The following is a 12,900-nucleotide window of genomic DNA, read 5'->3' on the forward strand; positions in this document are numbered from 1 at the left end:
CACGATCACCTAAGATAGCCACTCACTACTGAACACGAGGGACATAAGTACCACGCGGCAATAAAAGAACCAAAACAAAACAAAAAAAAGGTATTTGAGTTTCAGGGGCTCGGAGATCCCACGTAGGACGCATCATATTGATGGTTCCGAGTGCTGTTGAGCCATGAAAGCTAAATCTCTGCAGCTGCGGGCCGAATACAAACCTGCTGATGCGTCTGCCGAGACAGGGACCCCGGACATGACGATTCAATGAATAAGATTTTGTCAACGGATACTGCCCTAGTTAATATTAAGCACAAATATAGGGGATTCGGTAGCTTCCCCGCTGACTGCGTCCGCACTATCTGCTTCATTTAGCCTATCATAGATCCAACTCGTGGCGGTCTGACCACGAGATTTGTAGCGCTGTCAATTGACAAGGGTATGAATCGTCAAGCTGCGGTGTAATATTAGGATGTTGGGAGACGCGTGCTTGACGTGGTCAGAGGTGTTAGATTAGTGTGTTTGGCAAAGGGCTGAACCGAGTCTAGACTTGTGACGAATTTGACACCTGCAGAGCATCGGTGAAGAGGTGCGGCTCTTCAGGGTCTTTGGAATTCCCACAACGAGGTAAGTTTGAAGTGTCGATAGAATGAAGCAGAGGCAATTGCTGCGTTGGAAAGATTGCCATTCAATATTCTAGGGATCGATATTTATACCAAGGACTGGATATTCAGGACCGAGTATCCAGATACGGGCTCTACGGCGTTCACAAGCAGTGTCACATACTCACATCCGGTCTATAGTCAATGGACCCCGCAAGTAACATTGCGGGTCCATCTAAGACGGTCCAGAGGGCAGAGCGGGAGGAAGATAGAATGCACAAAGTAGAGCACGAATGCCCAAGGCAAGAAAATGGGAACGAACGCATTGTGGGAATCAACTCATGAAGGTAATAATTTGGGTTTCATTTGCGTAGCCACGGCCCAATCCTGGACTCATGAACTAGCGGTTCCTGTCCATCGTTTTAGATTCTAAGAGAACCGTTCCCAACCATTTTTTCCGTAACGTCCGCTCCTCAAAAAAGACCAACACCGACGAAAATGGACTTTGCTTAGCGCTTGGCGGCCTTCTCCTGGGACTCCTTGAGGACCTTCTTGACGATCTTCTGCTCCTCAATCAGGAAGGCACGGACAATGCGGTCCTTGACGCAACCAGCGCAACGAGAGCCACCGTAGGCACGGCTGACGTTCTTCTTGGGGCGGGAGATCTGAGCGTACTCGCGGGGGCGGAGAGCGGGGACCTAGGTTGAACCGTGTCAGTTGCTTCGATTCTTTTGAGAATAGTGGCAATGTAGCGGTTGTGGGTATTGTTGGCGGAGCGTAAAGAATTCTTTCTGAGAGGGGGTGCCTTTTCCGTCGGTCCACCCACATCCACCCGCACCGCACAACACGACGCACAATGCCACATGCCGAGAATTTAAAAAATCGATTCAGGAGTTACTCACACCGGGGAGCTTGATGCCACAGTCACCGCACTTGGGAGCAGTACCCTTCTTCTTGAGGTGAAGGTACCGGAGCTCGCCACCGGGGGTCTTGATGATGCGCACCTTGTTGGACCGCGTGTTGTACCTATCGGGGAAAAATCGTCAATAAATCGCTCTGGATCGATGTAGCCATTCCGTCTTGATCATATCCAATGTCGAATCGAACGTAGAGAAGGCCTTGTGCGTGGGAATGGATTTTTTTCATGAACGTACGGGTTCCGGCGGCGCTAAAATTAAAAAATCGATGTCAGTATTTTCGCACAAAACAGACAGATATAGATTCATGAGAACTCACGTATTGCAGTCTGTTGTTCACCATTTTGACTGTGTCGAACCTCGGTGGTCAAGAAGGCGTTGGTCGTCGTCGGGTTGTGAACGGTAAAATGTTCGAGTTGGACGGGTTTGTGTGGGTTTCGCTCTAGCGCAGATTTGGCGAGGCCACGCTAACCCCGATCGGGCCTAGTGCGTTATGGAGCCGCCACCGGAAAGTTCCAAGTTCGAAAGGAGCAACTCAGCAAAGTTAGAGAGTGAGAGACGACCATTGGTGTACCCCCATCCCATACTCCTGGTCGGGTCGATTCTCTTTCTACGCGTTCTTAATTCGCTTTGTTTCTGTTGATATCGTTTTCATCCGCCATCAACCTCCACCTGTTGATGATTTCCGACGTGACCTGACGCGACTCTTGACCCCAACTCACGCAGAAGGGAGGGTGGACACTCCCCCCATCAACATCCACAATCATGGCATCATTGCCTCCTCCCCCTCCTCCAGGATGGGGTGCTGCGCCTTCATCATTGCCGATGGCGCCGCCGCCGCCTGGATACCAGCCACCTGCCGACCCGAACGTCGCAAAGTTTGCGCAGAAGAAGCATGAGTGGCTGCGAACACAACGCAGTCGCTTCGCAGAGAAGCGCAAAGGGGGATTTGTACAGACTCAAAAGGACGATTTGCCCCCGGAGCATCTCCGAAAAATCGTGAAGGATATCGGCGATGTGTCGCAAAGAAAATTTACCAATGAAAAGCGAAGCTATCTGGGAGCTTTGAAGTTTATGCCTCACGCCGTCATGAAGCTTTTGGAGAACATGCCGATGCCATGGGAGTCCGCGAGAGAAGTCAAGGTTCTTTACCATGTCAATGGTTGTTTGACCCTGGTGAATGAGACCCCGCGTGTCATCGAGCCTGTCTTCCACGCCCAGTGGGCCACTATGTGGATGTGTATGCGTCGCGAAAAGAGTGATCGTCGGCACTTCAAGCGAATGCGCTTCCCGCCATTTGATGACGAGGAGCCGCCTCTGTCATGGTCTGAAAATATTGAGGATGTCGACCCTCTGGAGCCAATCCAGATGGAGCTTGACGAGGAGGAAGATGCGGCAGTCTATGAATGGCTTTACGATCACCGACCCCTCCTAGATACCCCCCATGTCAATGGACCGAGCTATAAGACCTGGAACTTGTCATTGCCACAGATGGCGACTCTCCACCGTTTGAGTCACCAGCTTCTCAGCGACGTGGTGGATCAGAATTACCACCACATGTTTGACTTGAACAGCTTTTTCACAGCAAAGGCTCTCAACGTGGCCATCCCCGGTGGACCCCGCTTCGAGCCTTTGTACAAGGACATCGACCCTAATGACGAGGACTTCAGCGAATTCAACGCTATCGATCGCATCATTTTCCGCGCCCCGATCCGGACCGAATACCGCGTCACCTTCCCCTTCTTGTATAATACCCTTCCGCGGAGTGTCAAAGTCGCCTGGTATTCTCACCCCCAGGTGGTCTATGTCCGTACCGAGGATCCCAACCTCCCCGCTTTCTACTTCGACCCTGTCATTAATCCCATTTCTTCCCGCTCGGTTGCTCCCAAGAACATCACCGTCAGCCACGAGGATGAGCTCTTCGGTGAGGGCAACAACGAAGATGATTTCGAGCTTCCTGGAGAGGTTGAGCCCTTCTTTGACGATGAGGAGCTTTATACCGCGGACACCGCCTCCGCGATTGCTTTGTGGTGGGCCCCTCATCCGTTTGATAAGCGTTCTGGAAAGATGGTGCGTGCTCAGGATGTGCCGCTTGTGAAGCAGTGGTACTTGGAACACTGCCCTCAAGGCCAGCCCGTCAAGGTCCGCGTCTCTTATCAGAAGCTGCTCAAGACTTATGTGCTCAACGAGTTGCACAAGAAAACACCCAAGGCTCAGAGCAAGCAGAATCTTTTGAAGACACTCAAAACCACCAAGTTCTTCCAGCAGACGAGTATCGATTGGGTTGAAGCCGGTTTGCAAGTCTGTCGTCAGGGTTTCAACATGTTAAACTTGTTGATCCACCGTAAGAACTTGACTTACCTGCACTTGGATTACAACTTTAACTTGAAGCCTGTGAAGACTTTGACGACCAAGGAGCGTAAGAAGTCTCGTTTCGGAAACGCTTTCCACTTGATGAGAGAAATCCTCCGCTTGACGAAGTTGATTGTTGACGCCCAAGTCCAGTACCGTCTGGGCAACATTGATGCCTTCCAGCTTGCTGACGGTATTCTGTATGCCTTCAATCACGTTGGTCAATTGACCGGTATGTACCGATACAAGTACAAGCTGATGCACCAGATCCGTTCCTGCAAGGACCTGAAGCATCTGATCTACTACCGTTTCAACTCTGGTCCTGTTGGTAAAGGACCTGGTTGCGGTTTCTGGGCTCCAGCTTGGCGAGTCTGGTTGTTCTTCATGCGCGGTATTATTCCCCTTCTCGAGAGATGGCTTGGAAACTTGCTCTCTCGTCAGTTCGAGGGTCGTCACAGCAAGGGTGTCGCCAAGACTGTCACTAAGCAGCGTGTGGAGTCTCATTTCGATCTTGAACTCCGTGCATCCGTCATGGCTGATCTTATGGACATGATGCCTGAGGGTATCAAGCAGAACAAGGTCAATGTTGTTCTGCAGCATTTGTCCGAAGCCTGGAGATGCTGGAAGAGTAATATTCCCTGGAAGGTCCCTGGCTTGCCCGCTCCCATTGAGAACATCATTCTTCGATATGTGAAGAGCAAGGCGGACTGGTGGATTTCTGTCGCTCACTACAATCGCGAGAGAATTCGTCGAGGTGCTACCGTTGATAAGACCGTGGCAAAGAAGAACTTGGGTCGTCTCACCCGTCTCTGGCTCAAGTCCGAGCAAGAACGCCAGCACAACTACCTCAAGGACGGTCCTTATGTCTCGTCCGAGGAGGCTGTGGCTATCTACACAACAATGGTCCATTGGTTGGAGTCGCGCAAGTTCTCGCCGATTCCCTTCCCTAGTGTGTCGTATAAGCATGACACCAAGATTCTGATTCTGGCCCTTGAGCGCCTTCGCGAGTCATACTCCGTGAAGGGCAGACTTAACCAGAGTCAGCGTGAGGAACTTGCCTTGATTGAGCAAGCTTACGACTCCCCCGGAACTACTTTGGCTAGGATCAAGCGTTTCCTTTTGACCCAGCGAGCCTTCAAGGAGGTCGGCATTGATATGAATGACAACTACAACAACATCAACCCTGTTTACGATATCGAGCCCATCGAGAAGATTACTGATGCTTACTTGGACCAGTACTTGTGGTACCAAGCAGAGCAGCGTCACTTGTTCCCCGCCTGGATCAAGCCTTCTGATTCCGAAGTGCCACCCCTTCTGACCTACAAGTGGACCCAGGGTATCAACAACTTGTCCAATGTTTGGGAGACTGCCGACGGCGAGACCAACGTCATGATTGAGACCGACCTCGCCAAGGTCTACGAGAAGATGGATCTTACCCTCTTGAACCGTATGCTTCGTCTGATTATGGACCATAACTTGGCTGATTACATCACTTCCAAGAACAATGTCCAGCTAAGCTACAAGGATATGAATCATACCAACAGCTATGGTTTGATCCGTGGTCTCCAGTTCTCGGGCTTCGTGTTCCAGTACTACGGTATGATGATTGATTTGCTGCTTCTTGGCCTGCAGAGAGCCAGCGAAATGGCCGGTCCCCCGGCCAGCCCCAATGACTTCCTGCAGTTCCGTGACCGGGCTACTGAGACTAGACATCCTATCCGTCTCTACACTCGTTACGTTGACAAGATTTGGGTCTTCTTCCGTTTCAAGGCAGACGAATCCCGGGATCTTATCCAACGTTTCCTGACCGAGAACCCCGATCCCAACTTCGAGAACGTTATCGGCTATAAGAATAAGAAGTGCTGGCCTCGTGACTGCCGAATGCGTTTGATGCGTCACGATGTAAACCTTGGTCGTGCTGTTTTCTGGGATTTGAAGAACCGTCTCCCCCGGTCCATCACCACGATTGAATGGGATGATACATTTGCTAGCGTGTACAGCAAGGATAACCCCAACCTGCTTTTCTCCATGAGTGGCTTTGAAGTGCGAATCCTCCCCAAGATTCGCAACCAGAATGAGGAGTTCTCGGTCAAGGACAGTGTTTGGTCTCTCGTAGACAACTCTACCAAGGAGCGCACAGCACACGCTTTCCTCCAAGTCACTGAAGAAGACATTCAAAAGTTCAACAACCGCATTCGTCAGATTCTGATGTCTTCTGGATCAACGACCTTCACCAAGATCGCTAACAAGTGGAACACGGCACTCATTGCCCTCTTCACCTACTACCGTGAGGCTGCAGTGTCGACCGTCAACCTTCTCGACACTATTGTCAAGTGTGAGACCAAGATCCAGACCCGTGTCAAGATTGGTCTTAACTCTAAGATGCCTTCTCGTTTCCCGCCAGCTGTGTTCTATACGCCCAAGGAGCTTGGTGGTCTCGGTATGATCTCAGGATCTCACATTCTCATCCCCACTAGTGATAAGCGTTGGTCAAAGCAGACCGACACAGGTATCACCCACTTCCGTGCGGGTATGTCGCATGATGAAGAGACCCTGATCCCTAACATCTTCCGTTACATCATTCCTTGGGAAGCCGAATTCATTGATTCTCAACGTGTGTGGATGGAGTACTCTCAGAAGCGTATGGAGGCGCAGCAGCAGAACCGTCGTTTGACCTTGGAGGATCTTGAGGACAGCTGGGACCGTGGTCTGCCTCGTATCAACACGCTCTTCCAGAAGGATCGCAGCACTTTGAGCTTCGATAAGGGTTTCCGTCTTCGTGCCGAATTCAAGCAATACCAGCTTATGAAGAGCAACCCATTTTGGTGGACCAGCCAAAGACACGATGGTAAACTTTGGAACCTCAACGCTTACCGGACTGATGTCATCCAAGCTTTGGGTGGTGTGGAGACGATTTTGGAGCACACTCTGTTCAAGGCAACCGCTTTCCCATCTTGGGAGGGTCTGTTCTGGGAGCGAGCCTCAGGTAAGTCAACTCTCTTTAGATATGTGCATTACATCTAGCTAACTTTCCTTCTTTACACAGGTTTCGAGGAGTCCATGAAGTTCAAGAAGCTCACCAATGCTCAGCGTTCCGGTTTGAACCAGATTCCTAACCGTCGATTTACCCTCTGGTGGTCTCCGACTATCAACCGTGCGAACGTCTATGTTGGTTTCCAGGTCCAACTGGATCTGACTGGTATCTTCTTGCACGGTAAGATTCCGACCCTGAAGATCTCGTTGATCCAGATCTTCCGTGCCCATTTGTGGCAGAAGATTCACGAGTCCGTGGTTATGGACCTGTGTCAGGTGTTTGACCAAGAATTGGAGCAACTTGGTATCGAGGCTGTTCAAAAAGAAACGATTCACCCTCGTAAATCCTACAAGATGAACAGTTCTTGCGCCGATATTCTTCTTTTCGCCACCAACAAATGGAATGTTACTCGGCCGTCCGTGCTGTTTGACACCAAGGACGTTTATGAGCCCACGACCACAAACAAGTTCTGGCTTGACGTGCAGCTGAGATACGGTGACTACGACTCTCACGATATCGAACGTTACACTCGTGCCAAGTACCTTGATTACACCACCGACAGCATGAGTATCTACCCATCCGCGACTGGTCTCATGGTTGGTATCGATCTTGCCTACAACCTCTACTCCGCCTTTGGTTCGTACTTCCCGGGTCTGAAGACCTTGATCCAACAAGCCATGGCCAAGGTCATGAAGGCCAACCCTGCCCTGTATGTCTTGCGCGAGCGTATTCGCAAGGGTCTGCAGCTGTATGCCTCTGAGAGCAACCAGGAATTCCTGAACTCCCAGAACTACTCGGAGCTTTTCAGCCCCCAGATTCAGTTGTTCATTGACGACACTAATGTCTACCGTGTCACCATTCACAAGACTTTCGAGGGTAACTTGACGACGAAACCTATCAACGGTGCCATCTTCATCTTCAATCCTCGTACCGGACAACTGTTCCTGAAGATCATTCACACCAGTGTCTGGGCCGGTCAGAAGCGTTTGGGTCAACTTGCCAAGTGGAAGACTGCGGAAGAAGTCGCGGCTCTCATTCGATCCCTGCCCGTGGAAGAGCAACCGAAGCAGCTTATTGTCACTCGTAAGGGTCTGCTTGACCCTCTCGAGGTCCATTTGCTCGACTTCCCCAACATTTCCATCCGTGCCTCTGAGCTTCAACTGCCTTTCCAGGCCGCTATGAAGGTCGAGAAGCTCGCCGATATGATCCTCCGCGCCACTGAACCCCAGATGGTTCTCTTCAACTTGTATGATGAATGGCTGAAGTCCATCTCTCCATACACTGCCTTCTCTCGTTTGATCTTGATCCTGCGTGCCCTCCACGTCAACATTGACAAGGCCAAGATCATCCTTCGACCCGATAAGAGCGTGATCACTCAAGAGCACCACATCTGGCCATCTCTCTCCGATGAGGACTGGATTAAGGTCGAAGTGCAACTGCGTGATCTGATCCTGAACGATTACGGCAAGAAGAACAACGTGAATGTGCAGAGTCTGACCAGTAGTGAAGTGCGAGACATCATCCTGGGTATGGAGATCAGTGCGCCTTCCTTGCAGCGACAGCAGGCCGCCGAGATCGAGAAGCAACAGGAAGAGGCGAAGCAACTCACCGCTGTGACCACCAAGACCCAAAACGCTCGGGGTGAGGACATCATTGTGACCACCACTTCTCAGTATGAGCAACAGTCCTTTGCTTCGAAGACGGAGTGGCGCACTCGCGCTATTGCGACATCCAACCTTCGGACCAGATCGAACAACATCTATGTCTCGTCCGATGATGTTCGTGATGAGGGCTTCACCTATGTCATGCCGAAGAACATCCTTAAGCGATTCATCACCATCGCGGATCTTCGGGTCCAAGTCACTGGATACATCTACGGTAGCTCACCGGCCGACAATGATCAAGTCAAGGAGGTCCGCACTATTGTTATGGTTCCTCAGGTTGGAAACACTCGGGATGTTCAGTTGCCACACGAACTGCCTCAGCATGACTACCTCAACGGCCTGGAGCCGCTGGGCATCATCCACACCGTGTCCGGCAACGAACCACCTTACATGTCTGCGGCAGATGTCACACAACACGCTCGTCTCATGAATTCCCACCCGTCATGGGACAAGCGAACGGTCACTATGACTGTCTCGTTCACTCCCGGATCGGTGTCACTTGCCGCTTGGGGCCTCACCCCGCAGGGTTATAAATGGGGTGCTGAGAACAAGGATATGACCTCGGATCAGCCGCAAGGCTTTTCCACTGACATGGGCACCAAGTGTCAGCTGTTGCTCAGTGACCGAGTGCGTGGTTACTTCTTGGTGCCGGAAGATAACCTGTGGAACTACAGTTTCATGGGTAGCTCCTTTGGCAGTGTTGAGAAGCGACCGATCTATGTCAAGATCGACACCCCGCTGCGATTCTACGATGACCAGCACCGACCTTTGCATTTCCAGAACTTTGCCGAGTTGGAAGATATCTGGGTTGACCGGTCCGACAACTTTGAGTAAGGGATTTTATTGGTGGGCGTTAAGAAAAAGCCATGACCCCTTTTTTTGTGTCATTCGAGGCGTCTGTATTCTTATTGTATCTTTTTTTAAGTAGTTGCTGTGTATCATGACAATCTTAATTTCATGTATTGGACGAAAGTTTGAAACAAAGATCTCTTTGTAGATTACCATTAACAGGCTGATGTCTACTAGCGTTGTTTCTGATTGATCAAAGACCCTGTTAGCGTGAAAATGAAAGAATTAAATCCAGGCGACATTAAAACGCTCGTCCATGACCAAGGCGGTACGAAGTCAACCGCATTCTCCGGTCTTCGCTTTCCTTTACACCATATGTTCCATGACCTCCGGTAATCGCCCGGTAACGCGCTTACTGGTCATCAGGCCATGCATCATCGGCCGAGTCTCCGAGGTCAGATCATGTTATAAGATATGAGTTCGCGGAGGTCGCAGGGGTAGAACAACAACCGAGACTAAACCACATAGGCTGATACTCCGTGGGGATGCATGAGACAATGAATGCAAGCACACTACAGGCCGACTCTCCTGCAGCTAGTCAAGCCAAAGTAGCCCGGGATCCTCTCAGCTCCCCTCTCTCACCCGTGCTATTTGCTATGTAATAAAATGATGCGATTCGAGCGGGGCTAGCAAATGATCCAACATGCGTCTCGTATCATGAGTGCCATCTCATTACAGGGATAACAACATGGAGAGTATGTTCATTCTTTTTCTCCACTCTTTTTCACTCGTCAACGATGTCAAAACATCAAAGCTGGAGCGGTTTATTCTTAGAACTGTCAGGTTCATTGTTCTCAACCCGTGTCGGCACATTCGGTCCATTTTCTAGCTTCGTTTTGCAGGATGGCGCTTTTAGACCGGCGCCGAAAGCAAACCTTGCCCCTGGTTGCTTACAAGTTGGCTTGGCTCAGTACAAGTCTGACCAACCCAGAGCATTCCCTTCTGATCCCGACAAGACGTGGGGCTTTTCATTGGGAAGTTTGATCCATCGAATGACAATGTAGCCTTCTTGAATGTTTGTCTTATTCTATCAAGGCTGACGGGGCGTTTTTCGGTTCTTGTCGGATTCTTCGACACGGACTTCTCACCCTCCGCATATCCGCCTTGTCATTCTTTGTTTGAGTTTTCCCTAGTCGATCCCTCCCTTATAGTACTGGAAGATTAAGGTCTTGTATGAATAGTAAAATATCATATAGAGTATGGGATTTGGAAAAGCGCGCGCTTTTAGTTCAGATTTTCGCTTGGGAAGAGTCTCTTTACGCGAACTATTGAATTGTATAATTTCTCGGTTTGAAATCCTGGTTTCTTCGACTTCAAACCTATCGAAAGCAACCCTGGACACGATCAGATGAGGGGTTACCACACAGACTCCCCTTTTTTATTTTATTTTTCTTTCCAACAAGTAGCTGCAATGCGACGGATCAAGATACAACGAGGGGTGATCGGTGAAGGTCATAAACAGGCCAACGCCGCACTTGTTTTCCTGTGTTTTTTCCCCTCCAAAATGTCGTCAAAGTTGCTTTTTGTCTCCTTGCACACCTCCAGATACCCTTCATTCATAGGCTTTGACGTTCTTGTACCTCTTTGATACTTTGACTTTGATACTCGCCAATCTCCAATCAACGTACAAACTTTCTATTATTGGTGCAGATTGAAATTTGTCTTCCTTGGATAAAAAACGTGTCCTATATATTCGAGGTCTTAAGGACCAGCCGGCTACATCCGATTTATCCTTTTGGCCACACTGGAAACGACAAACGTGCCATAATCAGGTTCGACTCCGTGTTGACAACTCAGCCACCCAAGCCGGGTCTTTCCTGGCATCGTTGATGCATGCCCGCTACATTGGCGGCCCCGTATAGAGGTTTTGCTGTTACTTACTCCCACGCGGATAAACCCAACGATCATGATTTGATGTCCTACGATGAGGCCCATTCGCAGCCGCGGGACAGGCTCCTAAGCGGACTTTCCTACCACTCTCAAGACGCCAACGCATCTCACTTTGGGCACATGCAGGCAGTCCTACCTCCTTTACCAGAGCCCCATACAACCGGACATCACGAGGTGCATCCGACTTTCGCCTCGGGTCATCAACTGCTTCACCCACACCCATACAACTACGATATATCTTACCCGTCTGAAAGCAGGAAACGATCTCGCTCCGGAAGTGACGGAGGTCACCATCACCAAATGGATCGCAATATGGTTCACCCGCAGCCTACTCACTTAATGCCTCTAGATGGCCCGGGTTCGGCTCCCGAGGCGGACATGCTGTATCCCATTCAAACCGATCCTTCGGGATCCCATGTCTCGTCCGCCCACAGCTATGCTTCCCCAGTGTCCCTTTCGCTTCCCCTTCCAGTACCTCTTCCAATTCTGCAGCAGCATCACCACCACCGACTTCCGGCCCAGGCGAACTTGAGGGATCGGTCGAATGTGCAAGGGCCCCCGTGTATGGTTGGTCAACCAGGCATGCCTCCTCCGGCTCCGAGGCCCAGTGGACCGAAGCTCAAGTTCACACCTCGAGAGGACTCACTACTGGTGGAGTTGAAGGAGGATAAGAATTTGGCTTGGAGGCAAGTTGCGGACTTCTTCCCTGGAAGGACGAGTGGGACCTTGCAAGTTCGATATTGTACGAAGCTGAAGGCCAAGGATGTGGTTTGGACAGACGAGATGGTTCGTATTTGTTCCTTCTATCTTGTGTAGGGTAATTTATGACGTACATGCTAAATTTTGAATCAAGGTGGAACGACTTCAGCACGCTATGAAGGCCTATCAGGTTGACCGCTGGCGGATCATTGCATCCAAGGTTGGGAATGGTTATACCCCGTTGGCATGCAAAAAGCGGGCTAGGCAGTTTCCACCTGAGCCTGAAGAGGAGGATGAGTATGAGGATGACTGATGTATTTTATGGTTATGATTTTCTATGTAGACTTTAGCTTGGGCAATTTGATTATAAATGTCTTTATGTGAATTAATACCGTGTGCACAATTCTTGAATTACCCAGGGGGGGGATTAGAATCACCTGATGTCAAAATTTTCGTTTGATGACATTTGGTAGGGATGTTGCCCACCTAGGCGCCTGGTAGGTGGTACGTTCATGTAGTTGAAATATATATCCGTATGTGTAAACAACCTTAAATGTTAAATGACATAGCACCTAAACTATAAAGAACCACTCTAACTTTCTAAAATTGTGACGAGCGCGCTTATGCATTCAACGATGCATTAAGACCCATCACACAACTCTTACTCGATGGTCATATCATATGCCGAATGTTATATCAAAATGTCATCCCATACTTGCATGACAGAAGCCCTGAGCCCTAATATTACCCAAAGCGGCCACTCTATGCATACATGGTCTGTGACACCTCCCGTACCTCCCTTACCGCCAACCAATCAGCGTGACGCCCATTAGGCTGCTATCTAGCCAATCAGAAGCCCGACGGGCCGTAGCGGACTTCAAACTCGCTCCAACCTCAGACCTCCAAACTCT

The 12,900-nt window shown here is 50.1% G+C and overlaps 3 protein-coding genes across 3 annotated transcripts; 2 read left to right on the plus strand and 1 right to left on the minus strand.

Moving 5' to 3' along the window:
• Nucleotides 1-845: 845 nt before the first annotated feature.
• Nucleotides 846-1,903, minus strand: N7503_003233 (60S ribosomal protein eL34). Its single transcript, XM_057062780.1, has 4 exons — nucleotides 1,821-1,903; nucleotides 1,739-1,752; nucleotides 1,487-1,610; nucleotides 846-1,282 (listed from the first exon to the last, which is right to left on the minus strand). The coding sequence occupies exons 1-4, from the start codon at nucleotides 1,842-1,844 to the stop codon at nucleotides 1,094-1,096; spliced, it is 351 nt and encodes a 116-aa protein (XP_056923695.1). The 5' UTR covers nucleotides 1,845-1,903; the 3' UTR covers nucleotides 846-1,093.
• A 363-nt stretch (nucleotides 1,904-2,266) lies between these two features.
• On the plus strand, nucleotides 2,267-9,385 carry prp8 (U4/U6-U5 snRNP complex subunit PRP8; the record flags this gene model as incomplete). Its single annotated transcript, XM_057062781.1, has 2 exons — nucleotides 2,267-6,839; nucleotides 6,900-9,385. 2 exons carry the CDS (start codon nucleotides 2,267-2,269, stop codon nucleotides 9,383-9,385), a joined length of 7,059 nt encoding a protein of 2,352 aa, XP_056923696.1.
• A 1,848-nt stretch (nucleotides 9,386-11,233) lies between these two features.
• Nucleotides 11,234-12,302, plus strand: N7503_003235 (SANT/Myb-like DNA-binding domain-containing protein; the record flags this gene model as incomplete). The annotated part of the gene is made up of 2 exons (XM_057062782.1): nucleotides 11,234-12,076; nucleotides 12,144-12,302. The coding sequence occupies 2 exons, from the start codon at nucleotides 11,234-11,236 to the stop codon at nucleotides 12,300-12,302; spliced, it is 1,002 nt and encodes a 333-aa protein (XP_056923697.1).
• Between the last annotated feature and the right edge of the window lie 598 nt (nucleotides 12,303-12,900).

This window comes from Penicillium pulvis (assembly GCF_028828015.1).
Source record: "Penicillium pulvis strain IBT 33274 chromosome Unknown contig_1_segment0_segment0, whole genome shotgun sequence".
Classification (NCBI taxonomy): Eukaryota; Fungi; Ascomycota; class Eurotiomycetes; order Eurotiales; family Aspergillaceae; genus Penicillium; species Penicillium pulvis.